The 19,882-nt window shown below is 40.1% G+C and overlaps 2 protein-coding genes across 6 annotated transcripts in view; one reads left to right on the top strand and one right to left on the bottom strand.

The window, feature by feature from the left end:
• Positions 1 to 19,882, top strand: part of LOC115266760 (uncharacterized) — a 147,222-nt gene that overhangs the window by 121,649 nt on the left and 5,691 nt on the right. The window lies entirely within an intron of this gene.
• LOC109401893 (protein phosphatase 1H) lies at positions 431 to 3,807 on the bottom strand. Its single transcript, XM_019674503.3, has 4 exons — positions 3,621 to 3,807; positions 3,178 to 3,481; positions 2,516 to 2,730; positions 431 to 2,458 (listed from the first exon to the last, which is right to left on the bottom strand). Exons 3-4 carry the CDS (start codon positions 2,646 to 2,648, stop codon positions 840 to 842), a joined length of 1,752 nt encoding a protein of 583 aa, XP_019530048.3. The 5' UTR covers positions 2,649 to 2,730; positions 3,178 to 3,481; positions 3,621 to 3,807; the 3' UTR covers positions 431 to 839.

The following is a 19,882-nucleotide window of genomic DNA, read 5'->3' as shown; positions in this document are numbered from 1 at the left end:
CAACGGAATTTCCGAAGACATTTTCAAAGAAACAGCCGCAAAAAAATCCAAAAGCATCACTGAAGAATTCACAAAGAAATTTTCTGAAAAATTCACATGAATTTCAAAATTTTTAGAGGCATTACCGAAATATCCCTTCCCTAAATAGCTGACCGTAGTCCAAAGAACAATAATGTAGAAATTTCCAAAGAATGTTTAGAAAATATGGCCGAAAAAATGCTGAGAGATCTCAAAAAAAGAAAAGAAAATTGGTAGTTATCGTTCAATTCTAACGGAAGTATTGTAAACAAGTAGGGATAACCTCTAGTAAGTGCTTTATTTGTCATGGATAATCCTACTCGTTCAGCAATATATTTGAGGGGTTACTATCATTCATTTCACACCTTGGCACTACAAGGAAATTTTCGAAGCTTCCAATCAAAGACCCTGCTGAGGAGTTTAAATAAATTTTATATTTTGCTATTTCTTTCATTATAATATTTTCAGCACGAATAATAGCTTATTGGTTACTTGCTAATCAACATCGTCGCCAACATTCTCTCATCAACTCTGACTCAACTTTGACAGAAGTTTGCTTCTAATGTTGCGTAGTACTTGAAGTCTAGGATCACTTAAACGCGTAGTGCTATTTATCATTCATAAGTCATAAGGATTCAACCTTGCCAGAGCGGGCCGCCACCATGGAACCGATGTAGCTGGGCTTTCGTCCAGGTGGGGGCCCGGTTGAATCCGCGGTACTCCTAATAGGTTCATTGTTATTGGAATAAAAATAAAATCACGTTGCAAAGTCGAGGAAAACGGTGTGTTAGGTTTAAGTCAAGATTAAAAACGGGAGCGGTCTAGTTGTTTGCGGAACTCGTAATATCATTGTTTGTTGGGGGTGGTTGTTCTCGGGCGTCCTCCAGCGGGTCGGAATCCGAGGACGAGGAGCTGTTCAAGTGGCTCAGATCGGGGACGGGGGTGTCTTCCTCGGCCGGTGTGGCCTCGGTGGCGACCTCCGGAACTTTGGGTTTCTGGAGTGACCGTTTCCATTCGAGATACTCCAGGTAGTACTGATAGACGGGGATGACGATGACGGAGATGTCGTCGACGGTGGCCGCCGCTCGGGAATCAGACAACCGCCAGTGGCCGTTGATGTTGGCTCGGCCCCGAGACTTGGCCACCAGTTCTTGGGCGGCCATCGTGTACCGATGCCTCTCGGTAGGGAACTTTTTCAGCGTGGTGAATACGGTATTGGACACCTTTTGGGAGTAGGTGACGTCCCAGAGACCGTCGGTGGCCATGACGAGGACTCCGTAGTCGCCGTCGACATTGTCCTCAGAGGGGTCGGTTTCGATCTTGCTGAGATCTATGCACACCACGTCCGGGTGGCAGCTGAGGAATGGTTTGATCGGCAGCCCGCTGCCTAGAGCCTTCAAGTCATGATCGCCGAAGCCTCGGGTTACACCGATTGTGCCAAGCAGGCGACTCCGCTTGCCGTCTCCGGTAACGATCGGCATCTTGAGATCGTTTCGAGTCAGGGTTTTGTAGGTCCAACCTTTCATGGTGCCCTGGCGGTAGAGGATCCGAGTACCCAGGTCCTTGGTCATGGGTTTCTTGGCGTACTCCATGGCCACGTACTCGCCTCCCATCAGGTTTGGATTGAGCTTCCCGATGGAGAGCAATCGGGGCCTCTCCGTCTCCGGAGTGTGGTCAAATGAGCAGGGTTCAGCGTAGACGATGTGGTCGTCTTCGTCTTCCTCCGTGGCTGCGTCTCCGTTCATGGTTTCTTCATGAACGGGGGGTGGTCGTACGTTCGGAAGGGTCTTCCGATGAACCCGCTTACAGAGGATGCCTCGAGAATCTCCCGCGTTGGCTACGAAGAGCTTTCCGAGGATGAACAGGGCTACCAGCGCAGTGCAACCGCCGGCGTTCCGGTACTTGTCGCGGTCTTCCGCCAACATGGCGTCCATGTCGGCGAAGGCCGCTTCCAGGGCACCAACTATGAGCTCGTCCTTGCTGACCTGCTTGTGGAACAGGATTGGATGCGGTAGGATTGCGTTCAACCCTACTCCGGCTCCGGTCGTCGTCGATTCGTCTCCTTCCATCCGCGGCATCAACAGATCGATGATGTCCACTAGCTTCTCGTGCAAGATATGGTGAAACTGGTTGGATGCGGCCAAGGCCGCTCCGTACCCCGCGTGTCCATCGTAGATCCCGAAGTACGTGTACGGTAGATCATGGTACTGCTTGGAGGGATGCGATAGGACTTGCCGGTGGAACGCCGCCTGGTCTTCGTTCCACTCGGACTTTCCCGAGTTGACACACTCTGCGTAGCCGGTGTTCCACGGCAACAGCGAGATGTCCCTCGGGACGATTATCGGACGCACGTTATGATCGGCACTGGCCTTCAGCTCGTCATACGTCAACAACTGCAGAAATTGCGGCCTCGCATAGCGGAACTTCTCTGGAAGGTTTCCTACGGTAAAATGATTTGATTCAGCAGTCCCTGAACTCGGTCACCCCATTGACTTACCTTTTCCTCCATGATCTGAATCGCGGCTGTGTCCGTGATGGGAACTCCCGCTACCCAAACCTACCGTTGACGGCAGCGCGGGAAGATCAGGTCCAACCACCGTCAGCACCCGGTTCTTCAATCGATTAAACATCCTCACCGGTCCGTCCACCTCGCGCTCGCGTCCAACAATTATTTCCAAATCACGCCACCTTCACCGCCAGTCGCCGGTTTTCCTACAAATCATAACACAAACCAAATCATCCGAGAAGAAACGAACGTCAGAAATGGGGGAAAGAAAAATCCACCGAAAGAAGTCGTAGGAGGAATTCGGTTGGGGTGAATCAACGCACAGAGCAGAAAATCAGAACCTTTCAGATGCACTTGGTTCCTTAGAGCGGCAGCTAATAACGTAGAGTAAACACTGTGTCGTATACACCACTCAAACCACCTTGTTTCTTAGCGTGTAACATTTGGCGGCACATATTTCCCCGTATGGACGAAGAAAACATATTGAACTTTGCTCTGCCGGCCACTATAATGAACACTTCTATGCGTTTCATGGCTAAAATCGAGTCATTCCTTAGGAGGTGCGTGTCACCCCGAACTCCCCTAATCATCTCCAACCATCGGAGAATTTCCCCCAAATCTTCGAGGGCTGAGCACACCGTTACAATACTCACCATGGAGCGCGATCCGCTCACTCGCGCGAAAATATCAGTAACTTCCTGTTTGCCCAGAGCAATTACCAACCAACAACCATCCAAGCAAGCTAACGCGATGCACGCAGAAGAACACCGAGCGCAAAGGCAAAACCCCGATTACTGCGTCCAGTCGTCCGTCGAGATAACGTCGGTCGACGTCGTCCTCTTGCTGCTCACTCTATGTATGTTGCCTGCCTGCCTGCCACTGGCCACTCACTTCTACATCTTCCTCCGCCTCCGTTCTCGCTGCTCCTAATCCACCACCACCAGCCGTTTGCGTAGCCTGCAATCGCAGTAGCCCGAGTTCGGGTTTTCAATCCATGCAAAAATCGATAATGTTTTCGTAGAAGAAGGAAGGAAAAAATCAAAGACCCAACTCTATTCGGGCGACATATGCTTCCAAGTTGGCAGCTCTGGCTTACCTGTTTTCGGGTGTTTGCCGCGGACTTAACCGCAGGATTAAGGTCGTTCGACGGAATCCAACCACAGTTAATCACTTTTTCGGTTCGTTTTTCTCTTCGAGCGTAGCTCTGCAGCACCAACAGCAGTAAGTATACACGCAATCGAACGATGAACGGTGATGTTTTGATAGGAGTTTTCCAGGTTTCTCTTTTCTGCCTGCGTTGACAGCGCAGCTGTCAGTAGTGCGGATCCAAGTAGGCGTAGTTTCCTCCATGACCGACGCGCAGCGCTGACATCGGTTGGTTGCGGTGTCGGAGTTTTGTGATTCATCCATCTATTTGTTTGTCAATGATGTCTTATTGAATGCTTTGGAATCGTTGTGGACACGTTTCGAGTGATTGACATACGGATTCACATTGAAAATTGGATATTTGATAGACTATAAATTGAAGACATCAAAAATGTACATTTTATTATTATTCATTTTTTGAACTTATAGCACAGAGAACAGACGTCTATCTTCGCTTTCTGCCTTGTGTAAAGCATTGTAACGGTCATTTCGGAGTATGTGGTTATGCTCCCGTTGTGTGGCGCTAGCGTCCCATCACTTACATTGTTGTGTTGTCATTTTAGTTTCCAGTGCTCGCCGTTTTTGGCCGTTTGGCGCTCCCCAACTAACAATTGCAAGTCACAAACAAGCAAGCTTGCTGAATTGTTGCTTAATAATGGTAATGATAGCTGAACTAAAATTATGCTCTACACATTACTGTTTAAATGATTTTTCAATTGAGAATGTAGTCAATGTTCGACTTTTCTCATCGGTATCAACAATGATAAATTAAAGCACTTTTCAAAAGTTTTACAAGAAATTTATTCGACAAGCATTGATTCCTTAACAAAAGAGTTTAACAAAACATTTGTCTGCATCTTATTAAGCTGTTGTCTGCATCTTATTAAGCTGATGTATCGATAAGCATATGCTCCTGAACAATGTGCCTTTCACTTGTCAAATAAACGCCTTCAGCCCGTCATAGTTTGACTCGGAACTTTGTTCGGATTATGGGATAAATCATGGCTAAAACTGCTTAGACAACCAAGTTATTAAAAAATCATTATTTTAAACGAATCACATAAAATAAAACAGAATAGAATTATATATGTAGTTTAACCACCGGCGAACCGACGTGACAGCTAGAACAAATAAATTCAAATTTGTTGTCCCCGACGCCATGATGAAAAATAGCCGAACACTACCGCCTCCTCTATAACGGTTCGCGTTGTTTTGATAGCTTGACTCCAAACCCCCGTGAATTCATATAGGAAAAGGTTCGCGCCTGAGCTGATTTGACAGAAGCGTTCGCTCGCTTTGCTGGTCGACCGTTAAATTTAGGGGGGACACTTTTGAAACACCACTGCACACTGGGCCATGAGCGCGATCTAGCAAGTAAAAACCTCTAGCACTTTGGGAGTTCATTTTTTTGTGTTGGTGTCTTCGGAGACTTGTGTTTATTTTGCCTGTACTTTAATGTGGTGATGAAAGTTAGTTGGTAACTTTGCCGCATAGGTGGCGCTGCGATACTAACTTTTTTGTCTTACGTCCTAGAGGTTTCCCGTCTTTTGCAAAGTTGTAGAGCGTGCAAAAATAAGTAAAGTCGCCGAAGACACCAAAATTGTGTGACTTCAAATAACAAAGTAATATTGAAAATAGTAAAATTTAACTGAAATTAACATTTTTATTATTATTTTAAATGTTATTAGCAAATGTATTACTTTTAACGCCTCGCACGTGTCAATCAAAGTAGCCTGCATCTGATAATACCAATTTTACAATTCTTCGGTGCATTTATAATGGTGTTTTTAGCAAAATAGTAAAAAATACTATGATTTTTACAAGCAGACTTATGAAAAAATTGAAAATTTCGGCAAAATTTGATAAATGCTTTAAAATGCACCACTCAAGATCTATCAGATCTGAAAATTTGCCGAAGGTATAATTTGGTGTTTTTGAGATATCTGGATTGAAAGAATCAGTGTACTTTTAAGCAGTTACAACTATTTATTTATCCATATACTATTTCAAAAGCAGTTGAACCGCTTCTGGAAATTGTAACTTTTCATTAGCTTTGTAATTCTTATGGAGTGTCATCACCGGATAAGAGGTCAACAACAGACGATTGAATACGTCCGTTATATTCACCAGACGGCTAAACTGACGAGAATGGTGTTCACGAAACTTTCTGACCGTATTGTTCCGTCTTTCTTGTGCTTCTTCAGATAGAAGGCCAATCGGAGCTTCGCAATGGCTAATAATCGTTGATCCATGAACTAGGATTCTGTACACCGATGGTGAAAAAGGGTAAAAGTCGTAGAGATGAACAAACAGTTGTCTTGTTTTTTCTGCATAAACCTCAAATTTGTTGACGTCGATTTCCAACTTTGACGATAGTGCGCATAGGATTGAAGCGAATCGATGAATGATTTCCTTGTCAATGCCAGTTATTCTGGCCGTTGTCTATTGTATTGTATTGATTGTTGTTTGATATAACTCACAGGGCAAAACCATAATAAAATTATGCGTTCAATCGACCATTTAATATTTCAGCACGATCGATTCAACAAATGTATGTGAAAAATAGTTGACCATTTTTAGTCATCAGAGCTTTAGAACAACATAAAACTCTTAATTTGAAAGTGATCTGTGGACATCTAAAGGCAAAATCATTCAGGAATAAAGAATTGCTTCTTTTTCAAAATTGTTTAGGTATAAAATCATCAATATTTTAAAACAAGATATCTCGAAAACACCAAATTATACCTCCGTCAAATTTTCAGATCTGGTAGATCTTGAGTGGTACATTTTGAAGCATTCATCAAATTTTGCCGAAATTTGCATTTTTTTCAAAAAAACTACTAGTCAAAATCATAATAATTTTTACTATTTTGCTAAAAATACCATTATAAATGCTCCAAAGAATTGTAAAGTTGGTATCATTAGATGCAGGCTACTTTGATTGACACGTGTGAGGCGTGAAAAGTGATACATTTGCTAATAATATGAAAAATAGTGATAAATTTAGTTAAATTTTACTATTTTTAATATATCTTTGTTATTTGAAGTCACACAACTTTGGTGTCTTCGGCGACTTTACTTATTTTTGCACGTTCTACAACTTTGCAAAAGACGGGAAACCTCTAGGACGTAAGACAAAAAAGTTAGTATCGCAGCGCCACCTATGCGGCAAAGTTACCAACTAACTTTCATCACCACATTAAAGTACAAGCAAAATAAACACAAGTCTCCGAAGACACCAACACAAAAAAATGAACTCCCAAAGTGCTAGAGGTTTTTACTTGCTAGATCGCGCTCGTGGCCCAGTGTGCACTGTCACGTCGGTTCGTCGGTGGTTTAACATTGAGTGCCAAGAGACGTAATGAACGTAAAAATGAGGCATTTAGTCTGTAACAAGATATCTTGTACCTTGATTATTATATGTTTTATCTTCCGCAGCAGTTCGATTGTACGAGACGCTTGGATCGATGCATTTGACATTTCAGTGCTGTCTGTTTACTGAATATTGTTCCCACAGTCACCAAGACAACCAAACAGCATTCAGAAGTCGACACATTTCAAGTATCCCTAAACATCCTTATGCACTATTTATTGAACACAACATCAAGATTCCATGACAAAAGCATAAATAAAAAAAAATGCTTAACGGTTCTTCGACACCATGTCCAAGACCATACCGCACCACATATTGTCATACATTTTTAAATATCGATATTTAATAATAAAAATAAAAACATATTCATATCGCAATCAGTACGTCTGGAAACAATATCTTCAATAAGGACCAACACTTTTTGGTCGCATTCGATACAAGTTTTCTCACCGTGCGATAAAAATACTGAAAGCGGAATCAGAATGGAAAACACGTGTTTTGGGCTGAACAGCTGTTGAGTATAAGGCGTTGTTCAGTTGATTACCACGTGCTGTGCTAATTCACCACTGCTGAACACAAGTTCAGGAGTGATCGTTATTGAGTCATGGGAAGATTATGTTTTGCTTTGGGTGCTGCATCTCACCATCTCTAGGATGGCGCAGATAGGAAGGCATGCGGCTGGCAATCGACAGGTCTCGAGTTCTAATCCGGATTTAGGTAATTTTATATGTAACTAGCTGTACCCGGCAAACTTTGTCTTGCCTACTGCGTTTTTTGATGTTCAAGTTTCTGGCAAAGTCAAAGTCCCCGGTCAAAATGTATGCAAGATCGATTTTCAAAAACTCTCAATTTTTCCATGTTTCTTGCCTCATAAACCTTCCTTGGGTGAAAACTAACAGAACAAAACTAAGACGAGCAAAATCGGACCTTCCGTTCGCAAGTTATGCGCGGTCTCACGTATGCCACTGCATTTTTATATATATAGATTCTTATTTCATAATAGGTGTTCTCAACATGAGAGCAAATAATTACTCTTGTGAGAGTTCAACATTTTTGCATTTTATTTATTTTCTATCATTTTTGCCAAAGCTGAATAACAACTTTCCTGTACATTTGTAAAACGCTTTGAAACAAAAAAATAAGTTGGTGCACAACATGATGCTTTATAAGTTCTCCAAATTTGTGTGAACAAAACCCGAACAAAGGTTGTACGTGAAAATAATTCAAATGTTATTCAACATTATGCTGAATAAATTCGTCATAATGGTGCCTGTTAAATGAGTGATTGTTAGTTGGGTCGTGTCGCTTTGTGGGCTAGTGTATTTTAACGATGAACACTGCCATAGTGGGGTCAAATCGACTTTATATGTGGGGCAGTCTCCGTTGGTGGCGTTGAGGTACACTTAAATCCTTTACACACGATTTCGACGTTTTTTTGTTCGAGCTTAAATGTCTGTTCTCTGTGCTTATAGTAACCTTGTCAGCAGAGAACAGACGAACTTTTGCGGGTTTTACCGGCTTTTTTGGGATATTTTGGCTCGCCAAACTAGTGTCACCCCCTCCCTGGTTCGCGCTCAAAAATTTTTGCGCAATGCATAATATACAATACTAGCTGTCCCCGGCAAACTTTGTCTTGCCTACTGCGTTTTTTACGTTCCAAATCCCTAGCCAAGCACCCAACCCAAGGAACAATCACTCATTTAGCCAACATTGCAGTGACATTTTTATTCCACATTTAATTGAATAACAGTTTAACATTATTTCATCACAGCTTGTAATCAGGCGTTGTTCAAACAAAAATGGAGAAGTTATTCAGCAATCTTTTCTGCAAGCGCGATACAGGCTTTACGGTAGGAAGTAATCTGTATTATATCAGCCTCATATTAAACTTGTATTCAGCTATAATAACCTGCTGCAAAAACAAAAACAAATTGAAGTGCGAGGTGCAATTATAGTACAATCATATTTATTTGCCGCATTTAAATGCATTTATAACACACAAGCTCTTCTAAAAATTTCTCAACTTGGGATTTGAATTCGTGATCTCCCAATCACCCGTCGCATGCCTTACCGACTACGCCATCCTGGAATTAGCAAATTGCTCGCTGAGAGTGAAACATCTTCACAAAGCTGTGAAAGATCAATATTCAGATTTTTGAAAGGTTGTAAATATTTATTTAAAAAAAGTTGTGAAGATGGCTACAACTTCGAAATTGCTACGAAAATTAGCAAATGCTTCGAAAATTTCGCATTGGTGTGCAACAAACATCAATACATATTTAATAATGAAGAACGTTCCAGTACTGCTCTATTATTATCACTTTGATCTGTTGTTCAATCGAAAAGTGATAAACTAACAAATAAATCATAAATCCGTTTATACAGCTTACTGTTAAACCATTATGAACGTTCCCACAATAGCTGAAGTATTAAACATCAACAGCATTTATTCAACTTATGTAGACCACAATAATCAGCTTTCGGAAACTGTGGAATATAAGCTTTTCAACCCGTAGAAGAAAGTTCTTCTTCAGCTTATATTAAAGCTAGTAAGGGCAAATCGAACAAACAAAAACTGCTGACGTTTGTTAAGCTTATAATTAAATTGCTGTTCACATACGTGCCAAATGTTGCATTTTGGCTTATTTACAATGTAAATAGCATCATTTCAGCTTATTATTCAGCATTTGGCTTTGTTCAGCTGCGAATGTTATAAACCAGCAATAGTTCGACATGCATGCTTATTTATGACTTTGAATTGTTCCTTGGGAAGTCCCCGTTCAAAATGCATGAAAACCCGATTTTCAAAAACTCTCAATTTTCCCATGTTTTAGGCCTCATAAACCTTCCTTGGGTGAAAACTAACAGAACAAAACTTAGACTACCCAAATCGGACCATCCGTTCGCAAGTTATGCGCGGTCCCACGTATGCCACTGCGTTTTTATATATATAGATAATGGCAGGCAAAGAAAGCTCTTCAATTAATAACTGTGGGTGTGTTCTAAGAACACTAAGTGAGACAGCCAACCAGTGGAAACATAGTGTCACGAAGACAAAAAAGAGTAACCTATCCCCGAAGACCGTAACCAGAAGGACGTGGGCCACGCCACGTAAGTATTAACTTATTTAAGTTTGGTATTCTCAAATATGCATTGAGGACGGAAAGACACTCCCAAGCTCTGTCTGTTGATTCTGTGTGCCATTTTGATTGGACCACACATAAATGTAAACTTATTATAAAAAGAAATGCCTAATCTCACTTCAGATTCTTCACCGTGCATTTCTTATTCCTCACTTCAAACTGACTCACACTCCTCACTTTCCACTTTTCAATCATTACTCCTGCTTATTTTACTTTTTCTCCTTTGCTTGTCACTGCTTACTGACCATTTCTCACATTGCACAACTCACTTCATCACACTCCTCACTTCTCACTGCTTCACACTCCTCACTGCTCATTTCTCACTCCTCTTTTCTTATTCCTTACTTTTATTTCTTTCTTTCTCCATTTATCACTCCTTCCTGGTCACTCTAAACTACCCACTTCCAACGACTCACTGTTTACCTCTCACTCCTCACTGCTACACGACGCTCGTTCTTCATTTTTCATTTATCATTTCCCATTTTTTTGCTTCTGACTCTTCACAGTACATTTCCACTTCCTCATTTTCTGCTGATTCACACTCCCAGGGCGGATTTACAAATGTGGAGTCCAGGGATGGTAACATTCACTTGCAAAGAGTTATACTCTCTTGCTATTTCTCATCTCAGAAGCATGAAATCACAAACATTATATAGAGAACTTTTACCACAGAGAACAGACATCCAAGCTCGAACAATTTTTCTATCGAAAGCTGTGTAAGAACTCAAATCTTTTTAGCATTGACACTACTAGCACAGAGAACAGACATTTAAGCTCGAACAAAAGTATGTCGAAATCGTGTGTAAAGAATTTAAGTGTACCTCAACGCCACCAACGGAGACTGCCCCACATATAAAGTCGATTTGACCCCACGATGGCAGTGTTCATCGCTACAATACACTAACCCACAAAGCGACACGAGCACCATACGGCCAAAAACGGCGAGCACTGGAAACAAATATGACAACACAACAATGTAAGTGATGGAACGCTAGCGCCACACAACGGGAGCATAACCACATACTCTGAAATGACCGTTACAAAGTTTTACACAAGGCAGAAAGCGGAGATAGACGTCTGTTCTCTGTGCTACTAGTGCCATCATACAGCAAGTTACCACAATCAGTGGTGAGTATACATATATAGATACGTTTCATATTCACCACTATCAATGGCTTGCCACCTGTGTTGCCATTTTAAATGACCGTTAAATTCCTTAAACAGTTTCGGAACTGGACTTGGATTTCTGTTATCTGTGTTTTTACCTTGTAGTTTTGTCTAATGCAAGAGTAGCCCACGCATACCAAAGACGTGACAGAGCTACGAAAGCGACTCTCCACGAGGTGAGTGTAATTTATATTCACCTCGTGGGGAATCGCCTTCACAGCTCCCTTCCGACTTTAGTATACGCTTGTGACCCCTTCTTCATTCGGCAAACTTTCAGACAAAACCACAATGTAAAAGTTCTCCATGCACCATCCATCCTTGATAGCACGCTTCCGAACTGAGAAAATTGAAAGTGAGTGAAACTCTTTGCAAGTGAGTGTTTCCAACCCTGGTGAGGTCTCTGGACCACAGTGCTGTGGGGGCTTATTTATATTTTTGCCTATATAGGGGAACTTACGTATAATCGGCCGTTTTGATGTCTTCGTCTTAGGGTTTTTTTTTTCAGAAACCAACAAAGTTGACCTTCAATCTTTCCCCACAAAGCTGAATTATACGACAACGTTTCAGGAAATTTGGCCAAAAAAATCCCTCATGACGAAGAAAACAAACCTGCCGATAATAGCCGAACGCGACTGCTGACGACCCCCCAAAACAATCTTCCGTGAAACTCCGACTTTAACGAGAAAATTCTAATGGACAGTGCAGAGGAAATTTTATCGGGAATCCATTATAAATTTTTGATGGACTTCATTTGCAATATATGTAGCGGAAAATCTGGACAAATTTTAGCAAATTTCCCCACAAATTAAGAAATCTAATCATTTAATTCTTTCAAGAACTCCTCTTCTAATGTTGTCAGAAATTTTAGACAGAAAAACAAAACAAGAAAATTCAGACTTTCAAATTATGGAGTTTTGGAGAATTTAGACGAAGGTTTTCTCCAGGATTCCCGAAAGATTATCTTGAGCAATTGATAAAACAAATAAAACAAATGTTATAAAATAAAAGAGGGACAATTTAATAATTCATAAATTGATGGACAACCCAACTACCATTTTCAGCGCTATAAGCTTCAGTCATTTACTTTCTGTTGTTTAACAATCGAATCGAAGCGGTCAACGCTGAATAAAAGGGAAGCTAGACAAATATAAACCATAAGCTACTACACGGCTACAAAACAAGCACCATAAAACTCCCAAACTTGGTTTTCTGAAATCAATCACTTGTCACTGGGGCTGCCTTTACTACACTCTATTCTAACTCTGGGAGATTTCCCGGAAGACGTGAAAACTTGAACAAATAGAATAGGAGTCACCACTAACAAAACAGCAGCCACTATACAGTACAATTCGTAATACTGACAAATCCATAAACCAGCAGCGCTTTGATGGCCGTTATATCATTACAGCTAGAAGCTCTTATAAAGAAACTGTTGGTATACCAACACAGCTTGTCAAATGTAAACATTATTGTCAAAACAAACCTTAAGCGGGATATATAGCTACTAAATAAATACTTTACAGCTATCCATCTCTTTACTGTGAAATAATTTGGGTTGCTTTTATTGCACTCTCATCCAACTCGGGAAGATTTGCCGGAAGATGTGCAAATCGAATAAGAGTCCCAACCAATAAAACAGCAGCTTTTACACAGTACGTTTTGTAATGTTGCCAAATACACAAAACAGCAGCGCTTCGTAGCTGTTAAAGGAATATTCTCTCAGCTAGAAGCCGAGACGAAGAACCTGTTGGTGCAATCACACAGCTTGTTCAATGTAAACATGATTGCGTTTGATGTTTCATAAGCTTTTGCAGCAAGTTGAAGTTGGGTAAGGTTTCTTAAGCCTTATCTGGAGTAAAACAAAACGGGCTATTTTCTATGCTATTTATTTATAGCAGTGTGGCAGCGAGGACATCATCGGGACCAGTGGATACAAAGATTATATTTAATCGAATAGTTTGGGAATGTCGTTTAACTATTATTAAACAACTGTGAAAAGGCTGAAAGAGCGCCTTCTCAAGATGTTATCCAGATAATGGTTACATAGTAGCGGAGAAAAACGCTATGACTTGGTGGCATAGAATCTGCTCGCACAGCGTATACATGTGGATTAAGTTCGCCAGAATCATTGGTATAGGACTTGCATAGAAGCCATATGTATAACACAGTAACTCAACATCAAGCCGTATTGAGGACGCCTTTGTTGACGTTTACATCTATATATATAAAAATGAGTTTGAAGTCCCTTTGAGGCAACAAAACTCAAGAACGGCTGAACCGATCAGGATGACTCTTGCATGGTTTGATTCGTATTCATCACGCAGAAAAATGGCGCTTGTTTAAAACAATAAAACGCATGGTTGATTTTCAAACTGAGAATTTACTTATTCCAAAGTTATATTTAATTGTTTTCATTTAGGGTTTATCGATAAAAACAACCGATTACCATCATTTCATATAATGTCAAAAATTTCATTTGTTTCAACAAAATAAAAACCATAAACATGGTCCGAAACTTGGTCCGAAAGCACTCACACACCTATAAAATGCTTACCCCAACATCGCCACAACGAAGAAGGTGCAGCAAATCCATCACGCCAACTTCCAAGTGCAGCTTTGGTCGTGATGGATAACGCGCAGGTACTCTCGACAGCATCCACAAAAAGTTGATCGGCTTCGCCTTTTTTGTCTTTTTTTAGTCGTTCTCCTCCCCATCCGCTCACCGACGGTCTAAAAATAGATTTCCGAGCTGCCGCAGGAGCTGCCGTCACTAACACAATCACATTCCGGCTTTGTTAGTCACAAAAGTGCAGTCGTTTAAAACAATATGTTATTTTATGTTGAAACTACCAAATCTCTGTTTGTTCTGACAAACTGTCAAAAATTTCGTCAAATGAAAACATTTGTATTATCAAACAGTTGCAACAGTTCAGTTTAAACTAGAAATCAGTTTGTCGCTATAGTAAACTGAAAAATCGGTTGATTTGAACTAGAATTTAATTACGTTTACAATTTATTTTTCTGCGTGATGGTGGCTGTGTTTATATGCAAAAAAGTTACGAGAATCATCTGAAAAAGTAGGAAAAATGATAAAGTATTTATTTTGCATGAGCTGGGAAGAAAATCAACACGATCGAAATTAAACCAATCTAGAGTGCGTTGCTTAAATGAGCACAAAAACTGTCAAACCACCACAAGATTGGCAAGACAAAGTTTGCCGGGACAGCTAGTTCACAATAAATGTTAGTTGGGAGTGTCGCACAACATATCACATATACGACAGTAGGCAGTACTTAAAAGTTGTTATAACCTGTTATAACAAAAATCAAATCAAGGAGAAGTTTCTTGCACTATATTTTCCTTGCTTCATATGTTGTACGTGATGTCAAATTTTGAGGGGCCTCTGCAATGAGGCGCCCCGGGAACATGATCCATCTGCGTCCCCCTCTTAGATCTGGCATTCACTTCACTATTCAAATCTCGCTTCTTATTGCTGACCTTTAACTCACTCCTCACCACTCACACTATACTGCTCACTCCCCATAACTTAAACTTCATTCCTCACTTCTCGTTCTTCACTATTTCATTGTTCAATCCCTGAAGTTCACTTCTCACTGTTCACTCCCCATGCCTCGCCTATCACTTCTCAATTCTCTCTTTCTACTTTTCACCTTTCGCAACTCATTTCTCCCTACTCACTTCACCGCCCGTTCTTGATTGCTCACATCCTACTCCTCACTCGATACTATGCTTACTTCTCCTTGATGGAATCCCAGCGCAGTCAACTGATCGACTGCACACAAAACTCGTCTTGGGATTCGCGTGGAATTGAAAATATTAATAACATCGACTGTTTACAACAATGGACTAGTACGGACCGGGGAAAAATAAACATTCACCATCAGAATACGAATTAGCGCTTATGCTTCGTCGCTTGGGCGCAGTATCATAACGTCCGAGGCCATAATGTCCCAGGACTTTATGGCGCATTTTTTCCAGGCCACATGCAGATATGTCACCAAGTCCAAGGAAAAAAGGCACATAGGATATTATGACGCATCCAAACTTTTGGACGTTATTTCGCAAAAAAAAACGCGACTTAACGACCGAGACAGTATGGCCTCGGAGGTTGTGATCCGGCCTCGCCACTATTCTACTCCAACGCTCCTCATTCCTACCTACTAACTTCTGACTCCTTACTCTTCACCTCTCACTGCTCAATTCTCACTTCTCACTCTCCGCTGATCGTTACTCAGCAATCACTTCTCAGCACTGCTACTACTTATTCTCAATCTCTGACTGGTTTTTGGACTGCTCACTACTCGCTGATTAACATTTCTCACATCTCACTTCTCATTGCCCCTCACTTTTCACTTTTTACAGCCCACTACACATTGTACACTTCTCACTCCTGGATTTCTCATAATTTGTGGGATTGTTTTTGATGCGTATGAATTAAAAATAGAAAAAAAAATGATCATGGCACTGGGACAACTCATACAGACAAATCAGGGGGCGACACTAGTTTTGCCAAGCCAAAATATCCCAAAAAAAGCAAAAAAGACAAAAAAGTTTTACGGAATTACCGACTTGTTTTCGTCTTTTTTTTTGATTTTTCGGTCTGGTAAAACTAGTGCCGCCGCCATAGAAAAATCGAACATGAAACATCTTATGATGAAATTAATGAAAAAAAATACTTAGTTGGTCGTGTAACTATTATAGTGTTTGTTAATTAGAACTCCAATTAAAATGACTTTGATTTTCTGAAGAAAATTCACTAGGTATCATTGAAGAAATCCGTAAACGGTATTCTGGTTAAAGAATATTCAAAAAAAGAAAAAAAAAATGTTCGTTGAAATCGTTGCAAATGTTTCTGAAGAAATATGTACATATTCCTTCACAGGCCTGTATAAGTTTGCTGGAACGACGAAACGTACCGTCTACCCCCGTTGGTTTGACCGCATCTAATCTGAACACTTTTTAATTTGACCCCCGCTAATCTGCTTATCGTTAAAATTAAAAATGGTTCAAACGTCATTCTGCTAATGGAACGGGGTGAAACGGAACACAGAATCAAAACAAAACATCAAAAAAGGCTGCCAGCAGTGTTTTTTTTGTCGCCTTCAGGGTTGCTAGAAGTTCAAACTAAAAATGAACCCCGTTGGTTTGCATGAGGTGTCGTTCAAACCAACGGGGGTAGACGGTACTGGGAGAAACTTGAAAATTAGAAGACACGGAATGTTGGTTTGCCATTTCATTCCGCAGAATCGTTACCAGTTCTGTGGCGTAGTTGGTTAACGCGCCGGTCTAGCGAATATGGAGTCGTGAGTTCAAATCCCACGGAAACGCGATTTTTTACCCACAATTTTAACTCTCAATTTGTCAATTAATAAACATTCTGTGTCTTCTCATTTTCAAGTTTCTCCCAGTATAATCCCCAGAGGTGTAAAAAAAATCTGAATGTATTCCTGAAAGCAATCTCTAGAGGTTCATGTATATGAAACGAAAGAGTTTAAAATTATTGTAAGAAAACTGAATTTTAGGGATCGTCCTAATACGATTCTTTTCAAAAATCGTAAGGCAGGGACCCAAAAAGATAGAATGCAAACTTGCCCACTGTGCATTGCAGTCTGAAACCTCAATCACTCTTGATACCACTGAACCCCTCTGAAGCCCCTTTTCGATTTGCTGTACAGTTATTGAGAGTATTATTTTACCTTTCCGAGCATAACAACCAACTCTGACAAAGCCTGCTTCTCAGCTTCTATGTGTTCAATGAGCACTTCTACAGGTATTCATCGAGAGCTTTCAGCTTTCTCAATGACCATTCAGCATTTGAATGTCGTGTGGCATGAACGAAGATAAAAACAAAGGAAATCAAGGAATTTAAAAAGTTCCTGGATCGTGCAGAAATCAAACCCGTCACCCTCGGCATGGTTTTGCTGAATACCCGCTTGTTTATCTATTTGGCTTTATAGGCCCCACTAAGCATTTACTCGGCAATAATTGGATCTCTGGGGATTTCCCTGAAGAAATCCCTGGGGTTGTTTTGAAGGTATTCCTGTAGATATTCTTGAACAAACATCTGTAAAGAGGTCAGAAATAGCCGCTGGGAAGTACATATTGTGTATAAAATTTTTGAAGATGTTCTTTCAGATACATCCTTAGATATCATTTGAGGTGTTTTTTAAGAAATACATGGAAATATCCCTCCAAGAGACCCATTACACATGGACAAATATTTAACATAGTTAGCCGACATTGGACCAAGTTCGCCATGATTCGCTTTTTGTAGGGGAAATGTACGATTTGTTTTTCCAAATATTTGGCATGTGTAATGAGGCTTAAAATATTTCGGGAGAAATTGCTGGAGGTATTGCTGGAACTCTAAGTTAATAATCATGAAACAGCCTATAGAACATTTTCACTGTAAGATAGATGGTTATCGCTCTTATAAGTGATTTCAATAAATAGCTTAATAAGCTGTTAATTATTCAGCTATTGTTAGTTAATTGAGAGACTCGTTTCCAAAAAGAAACGATTCATGAGGAAAAACTCAACGGAACTTATTGATAATTTACTTGAGACATTCCTGAATCGATATCTTCCCAACGCAATGCAAACATTGCTGGAGAAATTTCTTGAGGTATTCTTCGCTAAAGTATTGTTGGGTTTTCTGACAAAATCTCTGCAGCTATTGCCATACCCAACTAACAATCACTCGTTTTACAAACACCTTTACGACGAATTAATTCAGCATGATGCTGAATAACATTTGGATAATTTTCGGGCATAACCCAAATTTGGAGAAAATATAAATCATGGCTTGTGTACCAACTGAATTGTTTGTTGTTAAATCGTTTTACATCTATATAGCTTTTGCCAAAATATTTGATAATAAATAAAATGCAAAATTTTTCAATCTCCACGAGAGTTTATAATTGGCGTTTATGCTGTGAACAACTATTGTGAAATAATAACTACAAATAAATTTACCTAAATCAAGATTCGAACTCGAGACCCGTCGATTGCCAGCCGCATGCCTTCCTATCTGCGCCATCCTAGAGATGATGAATTGAAGCGCTCAAATGAACACATAAACTTCCCGTCGTTTAATAATGATCAAACTTCGACTCCTATTCAGCAGTGCACAATGGTCCGAATCCACGTTTTAGCAGGAAACAAATCCATATCTCTGTTACCGTTAATTTTAGGCGTTTGGTGTCTTCAAAGGAGTTGTTTGCATTTGTCTGCTGCATTTTTTCAAAAAAAAAAAAAAAAAAATAAATAAATAAATAGGATGGTCCTCGTCTTAACTCAAATCTGGAATATGTAGAACTTTTTAATTTTGAGTCATATGCGATCAAATTCTTTAGCAAAGTGATAGACAATGCAATTGCGCCGAAGACACCTTTTATCTAGCTCTTAATTTGAACGTAGTAGGTCAACTTCAAGTTTTGACTTAGGGTGATCCCTCCAAACACGGGTTTTTCGCAATAACTTTTTATTTGATTTTTTTTCGAAGATGTGAGCTTCGGAGCACTTGAAGAGCAAGTAATGACGCATATTTCTTCTGAACATTGCATGTTGCTACGTCTTGTCATTCACGTGTTATGAGCAGCTTTGACTTAAAAACAACGATGTCTTGAAATGCTTATATCTCATGGAGTTGGTAAAATAATAAAGACGAGGGCCACCCTTAATATTTTTTTTTTTTGAAAAGATGCAGCAAACAACTCCTCTGTAGACACCGAACGACTAAAATTAACGATAACAGAGATAGGGATTTTTTCCTGCTAAAACGTGGATTTGGACCATTGTGTTTATGATTGGACCATTCTGTTCATGGTTAACAACTGAACAACACATTAATTCAGCTGCTGTTCAGTAAAAATCACGTTTTTTTCATCCTGTTCACTGAGTCGAAGTATGATAAAACGAATGCGCTTATTTGACCTGTGAAAAACACATTATACAGATACATGTGCAAATTACATGAACTTTACAAGTAGCAGAAAAAGATCTTGTTAAACTACTTTGTAAAGAAATGACTGCAAGTCGAATGACAATTTTCATTGTTAATACCGATAGATAAAAATTGAACATCGGCTACTTTTTCAATTGAAAAAGCATTTGTACAGTAATGTGTACAGCATAATTTTAGTACGGATATCATTACTTTTATAAAGCAACAATTCAGCATGCATGCTTGTTTGCGGCTTGCGATTGTTAGTTGGGAAGAAACTACTGAAGATGTCCCTGAAGTCAAATATGAAGCAATACATGGAGAAGCAACTGAAAGATCGATTCAGAAAATCGTGGAGATATCCCTGATGAAATCCTTGGCGAGGTATGTAAAGAAATATTTGCAAATATTCTTAGAAATATCAGTGAAGGAATTTCTGGAAAAAAAAACTTTTTATGTATGTTTTTTTATTCTCGTGAATTTTAACCTAGACTAGTTCTTCACACAATGCATGCCCCAACTGACAACCGCAATCCACAAACAAGCATGCATGCTGAATTGTT

Source organism: Aedes albopictus, chromosome 1 (assembly GCF_035046485.1).
Source record: "Aedes albopictus strain Foshan chromosome 1, AalbF5, whole genome shotgun sequence".
Taxonomy (NCBI): domain Eukaryota; kingdom Metazoa; phylum Arthropoda; class Insecta; order Diptera; family Culicidae; genus Aedes; species Aedes albopictus.
This window is presented reverse-complemented; position numbering and strand designations above follow the sequence as displayed.

Bases quoted from the DNA above. Each gene is read 5' to 3' on its own strand.
- LOC109401893 (XM_019674503.3), bottom strand. From the start codon at position 2,648: ATGTTTAATCGATTGAAGAACCGGGTGCTGACGGTGGTTGGACCTGAT. The intron at 2,459-2,515 runs GTAAGTCAATGG...ATTTTACCGTAG, and splicing joins TTCAGATCATGGAGGAAAAG to GAAACCTTCCAGAGAAGTTC.